Source organism: Crocodylus porosus, unplaced genomic scaffold, assembly GCF_001723895.1.
Source record: "Crocodylus porosus isolate Cpor-Errol unplaced genomic scaffold, CroPor_comp1, whole genome shotgun sequence".
Classification (NCBI taxonomy): Eukaryota; Metazoa; Chordata; order Crocodylia; family Crocodylidae; genus Crocodylus; species Crocodylus porosus.
In genome coordinates this window covers 23,158,735-23,170,014 of record NW_017728886.1, presented here as the reverse complement: position 1 = coordinate 23,170,014, position 11,280 = coordinate 23,158,735, and the positions used below count along the sequence as shown (strand labels likewise).

Genomic DNA, 11,280 nt, shown 5'->3' with positions numbered 1-11,280 from the left:
ATTCGTCCTTTATTTTGAGGCTTTGACTGGTTGCCAACTCATAACAGCAGGCAGAATGGCCTGTTAAGTTTGTTTCATAAAGGTAAAAAGAAAATACCAACCAGAGTCTTGGAACCATCAACTTGCACAACATCTAATTTATGTAAATCATGTGATCCCATTTTAGTGGCTTATCCCACTTACTTTCTCTTTTTGCTATTTCACTACTTTCATATCTTGTCTCATGAGTTGAAAAGTTTCCAAATGCCATAATGAATTTGTAGAGAGCCTAGCATAAAAAAACTGTTACACCAATTAAAGTATCTGGATGCGAAACGTATTATAAGAGGAGCTTCTGTTAATGCTATTTGTTGTGTATAAGTAGAGTCCACAACTGCATTTATGCACAGTATAGGTGTTAAAGGTATGAAACGATCAGCATTTATTTGGCAAGCCTCTATGAGTTTGACCTTGCTAAGGTTGGGAAGCCAGGACCAGGAGCCTAAATGTCAAGAGTTCACAGCTTTTTACAATGAAAAGACTTGAGAAATATATCTTGTAACTACTCTCAAGTAGCCACTCTTTTAAGATTTAGAGATTTTTCCTTTTAGTAGAGTATATCTTGCCCGTTCTTTTCTTCAGACTTATGAGTCAGGTGGCTGAAGTGCTTCTGTCAGAAGTAGGTGGTACCTTTGGATAACTGGGCTCTACCTTCTTTTACTTAGGACTAGAGAAAGACCCCACATTTACCCTGAAATTTATTGGCAATTATTGCAATATAAAGAGGACAAGGACAATTTGTCTCACCAGCTTGCTTGAAAGGCAAGCAGTCCTTCATGTCTAGAACTTCTGAGTGGCTTTTAGGTCTAACCTCAGGTAGATGAAGAGTTGTATGAGCATGAAGAAGATGTATCTGTGAGAGATGTGCAGTCTCATCTGTGGGACCTGGCAGGTTTCAAGGATTACATTTTTACAGGTGGCTAAAGGAAACCACAGGTTTGGACTGGACCAACCTTGTGAGAGCCAAATAAGTCTAAATTTCCAAAGAAGCTACTGCTTTGTGGAAGTGTTTTTCAGCAGCAGTTTCCAGCAGACTGAACCCTATTGTATAAAGCAAACACACATTTGAGAGCCTTTCCTAGTTTCTTTTACTATTTTTCTTCAACTTGGTATAGTCCAGAACAGGCATTGTAAAATAGAATATTTGCCCTACGGCTTGAAGTCCCCCAAAAGTGGAAGAATTTTTTCTGAGTCTTTTGCCAGCCTCCTCTGTTATTGGTGAAATAGCAGCCAATTACTGTGTTGGAATGGATATTGGATCAACTGCAGCTGCTTCTCCTTCTCCCAAAATCAGAGCAGACACAGGGAAACATTTATGATCAATCAGCTATTTCCAGTTGTTTCCCTTGGTTCCTGTTCTGTTATTTAAAGAAGGCAGGGCAATTCTGTCCTTTGGGATTGCACAGCTATCTAATGGGCTGGCAGGCCCCATTACAGGGGAAATGAAGATACTTAAACACATATTGCTGAAGCACTCTTCCTTACCATTTGGCATTATCTCCTTATACAGTTGGCATTGAGCCAGGATCTACACCCTGCTACAGTGTGGGAGACTAAGGAAATGGTATAAACTGATTTTTGTGAAAAGGAACTTAATTCCATCTGCATGTTGGCAACATGATGGTCTGGACTATCACACAGTATTTTCTCTTTCAGTGGGTCTGAACAGAGAGCCTGTCAGACTGAGTATTTTGGAGTATCGTCTCATTCTGGCTGGAAAAAGCCCTTGTCAGAAGTCATAGATCTTTGTAATGGAAAGCAGTTAAGAACACTTTGCAATTCAGATCATCGTTTTGAAGATTTTTTCCCCTCGCTCCATCTCTGCAATTGGTCAGCAACAACAGCAAATGCACAGGCGTGGATAGGGTCTAAGAAAGAGGGGTTGATGAGTCTTCCACCCTGATATTGAGCTTTGACTTCCATAGAAAAGTTGGAACAGTGCACTGGACTTAAACAGTTTGGAGATGTGGCCCAGAGTAGAGAAAGAATAGAGATAGCTATAGCATGCAAAATGGAGACTCTGGAATTTTTCTTCAGGAAAACTTAACCACATTTTGGTTTGACCTTTTCCAAATGAAATGTCTCTAGCTGCCCCTAACTCCTGGAGCAGAGGGTAGCCCTCACTCCTTAGGAGTAGCCCACAGCAATACCTCAGGGATTAGGAAGGCCTAGAATTCTTATGTCCAGCTGGGGTCCCAGGGTGTTCAAGGCTGCCAGGCTCCCATTTGTATGGGCCAGCAGGGTTTCCAGACCTGGAGTAAGAGCCCTGCCTTGAGCCAAGGTTGTCAGGCTCTAGGTTGTATATCAGTGACTCTGATTTTCCATTTGATATGATGAAAAGCTGTTGGTTCAGGACTTACAGAAAGTTAATTGGAAATCCCTTTCCTTGGTGTAACCATCTAGTGGCACGTACAGATAGCCAAGAAATTACTTCCGTTGACTGTGGTCATTTACTCAATGAGCTTCCTGTGTTTGAGGCTAAACCTCCAACAATTTGTAGCGTAAGTGTGTCTTCAAGACACCACTCTGTTGCTGGAAAACATCATGCTTCTGCTCTGTTTGTCAAACTTCAAATATGTTTCAAGTCTGCTTTGACTTTCCTATACCTTTTCCTGGGGCAATTCTAAGATTATACTGTAGGACAGTGTTAATTCCTTTTTTCTGATGCTGGAGATGAATGAGCTAAACTGCTTGAGAATGCAGAGCCTGGCTGGGATGCGAAAACTCAGTGTAGCTTAAAATTGTTTATGTGCATGTACTTGGAAACACCTCTTATGTTTCTGAGCAGTGTAGGCACTGTGTTTTACTAAGATGTCTGGTGTCATATCCATCAGGTGTCACCTGCATAAAGTGATTGTGCATGGAAATAGAATACAGGAAAATCAGTAAGGGGAAAAAAGTTCAGGTTTCTTAGTTCTCCTTTGACTTCTAGTTCTTTGAAAGTGTACTCTCTTTCTATTCATAATCTGTGGATGAGATGTCTCAAGTCCATGTATTTTGCAAAGTCTTTCTGAAAGCATTCCTCACTGAAGTCACAAGTGCTGCTTTCTGGCACACAGTGCTTAGGGTCTGCCAACTATCTCAGTTCTTTCTGCTGGTCCCGTGCCCCATTTATTCTGCTGGATTTGAGCAGTTAAATTAATTGGGAAAGTTTCTTACACAAAATTGAAATTGACCTTAAATATCCTATCTGAAGGTAGAGACTGTTTTAGCTGCAGGTTGTCACTTTTTAATTCACAAAGAGAAAATAAAATGAAAAAACAATGCTAATGGAGCTCTGAGAAAAAGTTGAATTATAAACTCCCATATAAACTCCCAAAAGTTAGAAGTTTGTAAAGTTTCCACAGCTTTATTTACTGGTCCTATTGTGCATATGCATATCTTTAGATTGTCATTTATGTTGTTAAACATATTCTTTTTTTCCTCTATACTGTGGCTGTGATGAGTCTACCACTATAACTTTAGACCTTTTTATATCAGTGATACTGTGTTATTGTGAAAGATGCATTCATATATTTTCATTTCATATTTAATTTAACTTTCCTTGTACATTAAAATTGATTCATAATGTTCTGTTGACTACCTGCTGATTTTGATATATGACAGAAGTGCCAAAATTCAAATTTGGCAGTTGTCCTATAGTCTGCAGAAATGAGTACACCAGTTTTTCAAGGCTTCACCTCATTGTAAACATGGAAATTGCTCACAAACCAGCCACCCTGTTATCAGCTTCTGAAAACCATCATTTCGTATAATACAGAAATTTTGGTATTGTAGGTAGCACCAGCTGCAAATGCAGATGAGTCTGCGGAATCTGAGGGTGTAATTGATTCTCAAAAACGCAGAGAAATACTATCAAGAAGGCCTTCGTATCGGTAAGTTCATGCTTGTATTAAACTGCCATGTACTAGTCGTAACATTGTTAAAAGTCAGTCACTCAATATTTTTTTTTTATGAGTGTGGATTTAAAAATATACTTCAAATTTTTTAAATTATGTTGTAGAAAAATTCTGAATGAACTCTCTTCTGATGTTCCTGGTGTCCCTAAGATTGAAGAGGAGAAGTCAGAGGAAGAAGGAGCTCCATCTGGAATCCCTGCAATGGGAGTGCCAACCAGTCTATATCAGACTAGCACAGGGCAATACAGTATGTATGCTAAAATGTTGTATAGCATTGTAATTAAAAAAAGAGAAATGAATTGCTGTCTTTTGCCTAGTTGAAAAACAACGTAGTCAAATAGAGATGTTTGAATATGTAAAAGCAAGATAAGTATCTTTATATTTGTGTAAGTGAGGTGCAGCTTACATCTTCCCTGGTTACATTAGGAAAAAGAAAACATCTTTGTCGTTTTTCTCTCATCCTATAGCATTGTTAATGCCTCAAATTTGGGGTAATTTTGGAACTGTATAGTCCATTAAAGAGTTGAAAAGCGAGGTGTTGGATGAAAGTGACTATGTTGGTGTCTCTTGTCTTTTATGTACACAAATATTTGTACTTGTACATGAAGGGAACTTTTGTTTTTCATTCTGTATCTGCTTTGGATGTTGTATTTTATGTCTATGATGTTTGGAAAATAGGATTAAAACATGAATGTAGTGCAATGCAAAATTGTACTTGACTATGATTCACTTCTGTCATGACAATTTAATATAATTTTGCTAATTTGGTGCAAAATATCAGTACAACATAAAGTTGTATAACGTAAACTAGTGTTTTCATTGTATTTAAGTCTCTAACTGTCAGTATTCAACTCAAGCCAACTGTATGTTACTGCATATCACATTTTTTTAACAATTACAATCTGCAGATAATTTGTGATGTGAAAGAGAGAGAGAGAGATTCTATTTTAAGACACAGGCACAGGGCTGGAGTTCAGTTTCTGTCTTGTCTGTTATTTGAGTTATGCCTTATTTTACAATCTAAATATTGAAACAGCACTTTTCTATGTGGAGTTAACCCTATATATTGTGGTCTCTACCTACTGAGCTTTTCTCTAAACACTGTTAGAAAACTCAGCTTCACCCCAATATTTTCTAAAGAGTTGTTTTAAATTTACCTATAACATTTCATGTCTCATTCTGCTGGCTTGATGTTTGTTTTGTCATTTCTTGTCATGGGTTGTTTCCATAAATCTTTTCTTCTTTTTTTTTTTTTATAGTTTTCACAGAATTTAAACAAAACTTGAAGATTAAAGTGAGTTGGTTATATTTCAGGTCTTCTCATATTCAGAAATAATGAAACGCTCTTTTAAATAGAGCAGTGCTTTTCCTTTGATATAATGGCAGGAAAGTGGTATGCAGTTCTGCTGCTTCCAATGACTTCTGTGAACAAAGGAAGCTTATCAAAATATTAACAATAGAAATTAAAAAATTGACAGAATATTTTTTCTAAACATATTAATACGTTAAACATTCTCAGAATTCCTTTAGCTGTCTTTTAAAATTGGTAAAACAAAATGATTTTCAACACCAGGAAAACAAAATGTACATTTAGCACTGAACTACCTCCTATTCTTCAGATTCATTGTTACACTGCTGTAATGATGAACAAATGAATTCTCTATAGTATCTTTTAATTCTTTGAATCTAAGAAGTAAGAGCTTCAGTTCTTTGACACTCTCACTCATGCAAGGTGCAGAGTTAATTCGTACTGGTCTTCTTACTATTGGGAAGCGCTCACAAGCTTGTAGCAGTCAGCTTTTAAAGATATTTTATTAGTTGTGCTCAGCTTTAAATGTAGAGTCATCTTGACCAAAGTACAATTTCAAAAGACAACTCTCAGTGAATTTATTTTAAAGAAATGTGAAAAATGCATTCCAAAATATAGCTGTCTCAGGAGAACCTGAATGTCTTTGGAAGCCCAGAAGTAAAGCATGAGGCAAGAATTGCTGAATAAAAGAAAATAAATGTCAGAAGATACTATCTGCATTTGGAAATTAAAATAATATGCTATGAAGAAATCTTCTGTACATGTAATTAAATCAATACACAAGTTAATTATGATCCAGTTTTGCTTCATTGTAGTCCATGTGAATTTGGCAGTTGATGTGAATGGGAGCAGAACTGGACCCTAAATTGCTTTTGACACTAAGAATCAATATTGATTGTTCTTACTGAACATAACAAAGAATAAATGTTTCTTCACCGTGAAAATTCCTTTGGCTCAGCTTTTCTGTGTTTTCCTAGTCAGAAATCTTGCTGTTCTCTGTCATCCAAAATATAATGTTTTCTCTTAAATCTTTTTGATCTTGCGTTGGATCAGTTTTGTTATGGTTTCAGTGAATATGATCTCTGTCATGCAAGGAGAATTTATCTGGGTTTGTGCAGAAACAATGCAGTGATTCTTTAAACGTACATGTTTATCAGAAAGTAGTAATTCAGATGTCTTAACTCGGGGTCAGATCCAGCTGGGGGCCTGTTTTTCCCTAGTTGGGTCCTTGTCTTTTTCTTGGGAAGCTGCCCAAAATTAGAGGTGCTTTTTTGTCAAGCCTGAAAAATTTGTGTGCTTACATTGGTTGATATTTCCACCTTTTGGGCCTGAGGATATTGGTAGCAGTTGTGGCCATTCTTACATAGGTTTGCTGTGTGTTGTTTGGTTGTTTTTTTGTTTTTTTTTACTTATGGTGATCCTCTGGAGAAAATATTCTTTAGGATGGCCATCTTTCCCCTTTTATGTCCCAGGAATTGCTTTTGTGGCAAATTCTATGCAAGTTCCTTAAAATATTGCTGTCTTATTATAATTAAATAAATCAATATGTTTAAAAATCAGAATGTTTAAATTTTGAAAATAAGCATAAATTCTTGTTAACAAGATTTAAAAAAATGGAATTGCACATCGGTTTCCTTTTGTTATACTTTGGCACATCTGTACTGTAGCATTTTTCAAACGGTGCAGCATTTTTTTCTTTTCTCGCAGTATTTGTTCAGTACTTTGACTTTGGATTTTGGAACGAGGAGGTGAGAAAAAGCATTACCAACAGCGTGCTTGAATTAGCAGAGTACATAGGAAATTTAATTAAAACTTACTTATTTTAAGTGCACCTTGGCCTGAGCCTAGTCTATAAGAGGCCTGGCTCCTGCAGTTTTTTGTCTAAATAAAAAGTCAAGTTAATAGCATAAAACATGTTTTGCATGCTTAGACTGATTTAATCCATAGTATTTGTTAAGTGTGTTTGCAATAGCCTGCTTAAATACTAGGTACTGTTAAAGGATACAGAAACCAACCTTCAAAGGCCGTGCTGGGTCAGATTTGGAAATTTCATCTTTAAAACCCTTTTTTCATGTAAGCTTTTTACTCTGTTGTTTATTAATTCTTTAATTTGAAAAAGACCTCCTTTGTAAGTGAAAGAGTCAAAAAACGTTAAAACAATCTTGTCCACTTTCTATTGTCGATACACTAATTATCTTGATCAAGGGAAGAACTCTAGCAAAATGCTTCTGGAAATGCTGTTCACATCTGTCAGACCAGTATTTGAAGGAAAAGTTAGAATTAAGATTCAGTCAGATTTGTATCAGTGGTGGCCAAGTTGCTACTAATTAACGGCAAAGAGAAATTTAGGGTTTACCATGCATTGTCTGACTTCTTGCTTTTGGGCCTTGTATTTTGAGGCACAGATCCTCAGTTGTGGATGAAGAGTACTTAATATCAGGTTACTCGTATCCTCAGGAGGTTTTAGGACATGCAAAAACAACTTACATAGTGTGGGGGATGCCATAGTCAACCTCTGTGTCAGCTTTAGGGCGATTTAATATAGGAATCCACTGTTCAGCTTATGTGTTGTTACCCATCATCCTAGTATTTGAGAGCCTTCTATATAAAATCTCTAGTAATAGTGAAGCTGTTGGTAGACTTCATGAGGTCTCTTTCTAGGGTCAGAGCTGTGCTTACTTCTGGTGGGGGTTAATAGGATCTTAGGAAAGTGGGGTTGGAAGGGGCCTCACATAGTCATCTAGTCCAGCCCCCTGCTCAAGGCAGGTTCATCCCAGACCAAACCATCCCAATCAAGTGTTTGTCCAAACTGCTCTTGAAAAGTTCTAGGGATGGAGATTCTCCAATTCTAGGTAACCTTTTCCAATGCTTGACCACCCTTCTAATTAGAAGCCTCCTCTTTAATCCCCAACCGGAGTTTGCTTCGCTGCAATTTTTAGTCCATTGTGCATAGTCCTGGTCCCTGTGGTTACAGAGAAAAGCTTGTCTCCATCCTCTCTTTAATCCCGTTCAGATATTTGAAGGCTGTTATAAAATTCTTCCCCCACCCCCAGTCTTCTTTTCACCAGATTAAATGACCCTAGCTGTTTCAGCTGCTTCCCTCATAAATCTTACTTTCTAGGCTGCAAGTCACTTTTGTTGCTCTGCTCTGGACTCTTTCCAGTCTGTCCACATCCTTTTTGAAGTGTGCAGCCCAAAACTGGAGTTGAGGAATGCAAGACATATAACTTCAATTATATATATCACATATGGTGAAAAAGCTTCCTTAAAGATGAAAGACATCCAGTGTTTCTTACGGATGGTTAGTTTCCCCATTCAAATGATTCTGTAGGGACGCTTGTTCCATAGGTACATTCCGTCAAAAGAAATTCAGTTCTCATGTGCTTTGTTCTGGGATTATGAGATGCATATTGTTCAAAGGAGTACAGCTTCCTTGGTGATTCATGGGTTAAAACTTCAGCATGAACCCTTAATTCTAAAGTTGGAACCAGTGCTTTAACCTGGAGTTACAACCAGCAGAACTGGAGCTCAGGCCTTTTACTTAGAGTGGCTTGAGGCACAGAGTTGGACTTTGTGCATCGTTTTCAGAAACTGTGAGTTCCAGCCAAGAGGTGACAGATGCATAAATTACTGTATCCAGGTCTTTGTCACGGAGAAAGATGAAGTTTCTTAGCAAGCTGGAGGCAAAAAAAAAAAAAAAAAAGCATGACTAAAGGGTACTTACTACCTGGTCATCCAAATTTCACAAGGAGCTGAAAAGGACCCAGAGGGTGGCTGTATGCTTTCCTTGGAAGATGGAAACAACTTCTTTGAAGCATTTTCCCATTTTGACCATCATAGCTTGTTTAGTTTTAGCTTTGGCCAGCTGCTTTTCATCCAGGAGTTAATTTCTTACGCATTATGAAATATTAGTAGGAAGTGGTGGTTATACCATTGAGTATCATCTTGGCATGCTGTTGGCAAAAAGATTCTACAGCATCCCATTATCTCTGACATTTGATCTCATTTTTTTTAAAGGGATGGATCTAGCACCATCCCTATAAAGTCATGCAGGTAGGGGCCTTGAGAGAGGAGGAGTTGGTATCTGTTGGTACTCACTGAGTTCTGAGGGGGCAGAATGGTTGTAGTGCTGGGCCACCTTCTACTGAGGCATATGAGTGTATTAGTAGTACCTGGCTGTCCACTGTGTTAAAAGCTCTACATGCTCCTAGCACTATGAGCAAAAGAGATCTTCTTTTAGCTATACAAGCAATTATTTTTAAAAACAAAATATATTGCCAACCTCAAGCAGCCAAATCATGAGGCACCCACAAAGGGTGCAATTTATGTAAAATGTGACATTTAAAAGAATAATAAATATCAACCCTCCCCGCTTCTGGGTGTTTTTGTTTGTTTGTTTGTTTGTTTGCTTTAGATTTCATGTTTTCCAGCTTTTCTGTACAACTGTGAAAAGTAAAAACTTCCTTTTTAGAAATAATGAAATCTGATATTTTCATGTATCCAATGACTCCAAGGACCTGAGGCTTTAGGAAAACCAGCAAATGTGGGAGCTTTGCTATAAGATCACAAGAGATGGCAATGCTGAATGTGTGCTTAAGCAAATACGTATACCATCTTGCACCCATTTAGATACTATGGTGATGAGTGAGTGCACTTTAAATATCTGGATAGAAAAATATGTATTTGCTGTTTCCTGGGGAGTAGCTATTCCTTTCATAGTAAGTGAGTGTAAATTAATATATTCCTGTTCTTAAATGACTACTTGTGAACATCTGTTTAAATTAGCATACTCCTAATGAACTAAATGTTGTCAGAATACTTTGCTATGCAGTTCTTCACATTGCATAGAAGTATTTAAATGTGGGCAAGATTTTTACATATGTTTTCTTACTTATTTTTGAATGCATGGGAATAGATTCTGATTATCAAATTTTGATACCCAAATATTCTCATGTATAGGACTTTTAAATCCTTTGAGACTAAGCCTGCATGTCCTAACATGAGAAAAGGAGCCAGACCCTTAGCCTTTCTTCCTGAAACCCAAGTATTTTCCATCATTTGGAAGGGCTGGATAAATTTCAGTTTATTTTTCCTCGAGTTTGTTGGTATTGGCAGCAACTGCCTTCCCCTTATTTCTGAAGGATCAAAAGATACTGCTCTGTTTTTATCATCTATCATTCTCTCTTTGCATAAAAAGAAGAGTGTTTTAAGAGCCTCAGGAATATAACGTAAAAAAGACACCAAGAAGTGCTTTCCCTGACTGACAGAAAACTGATGTGAAGCAAACTGAGATGGCGACACGTGGGAGGCCAAAATATATCAAACTAGGTCAATTTCAACACGAACATAGTATTTTCCCTGCAAATTTGTTTAAATATGGATATGACTAGAAATCTCTGCCTGAGGGGGTGGGGAACCTCTCAAAAGTTGCATATATAATCGTGCATATTTATATATGTGTAAAAGTTGCATATATAGCATCTTGCATGTACATATTTCTATTCTTAATGTTTCTCTTTTTCTCTTTCAATGTGTAGTTGCTATCGCCCAAGGTGGAGCAATCCAGATTTCTAATCCAGCATCTGATAGTGTCCAGGGATTACAGACGTTAACAATGACGAATTCAGGAGCTCCTCAGCCTGGTGCTACAATTGTACAATATGCAGCACAGACACCTGATGGCACACAGCAATTTTTTGTACCTGGGAGCCAAGTTGTTGTCCAAGGTATCATTTTGTTTTACATTTTAAGTTATTTGAAGCTTTAATTATGTGCCTTTTTTGCTTGTGTTCTGGTTTTTGGTAGTATTAAATCAGCGAAGAATTGTTAATTTGAGAATTTAGTGTTAGGAGATAAATGGATTGCTTTGCTCCATAAAGGCCTCTGCTCTCTTTTCATAAGAATTAATGAACATTAGAGGAAATGTGGTAAGGAAGGAACAGTGTGATGAAATTGCTTTCTGCTATGCCCATTGTTTTCCTTGCCAAAAGGTGTTCAATAGTAATACAATAATAGGAGAGTTTCTGCTGTTTG

The 11,280-nt window shown here is 37.4% G+C and overlaps 1 protein-coding gene across 1 annotated transcript in view; it reads left to right on the top strand.

The window, feature by feature from the left end:
• CREM (cAMP responsive element modulator) overlaps positions 1 to 11,280 on the top strand; it is a 54,218-nt gene that overhangs the window by 9,182 nt on the left and 33,756 nt on the right. Inside the window, exons 4-6 of the mRNA XM_019528793.1 lie at positions 3,817 to 3,914; positions 4,043 to 4,185; positions 10,785 to 10,973. Of these exons, the coding sequence (XP_019384338.1) occupies positions 3,817 to 3,914; positions 4,043 to 4,185; positions 10,785 to 10,973 (430 nt within the window). The remainder of the gene's footprint in view (positions 1 to 3,816; positions 3,915 to 4,042; positions 4,186 to 10,784; positions 10,974 to 11,280) is intronic.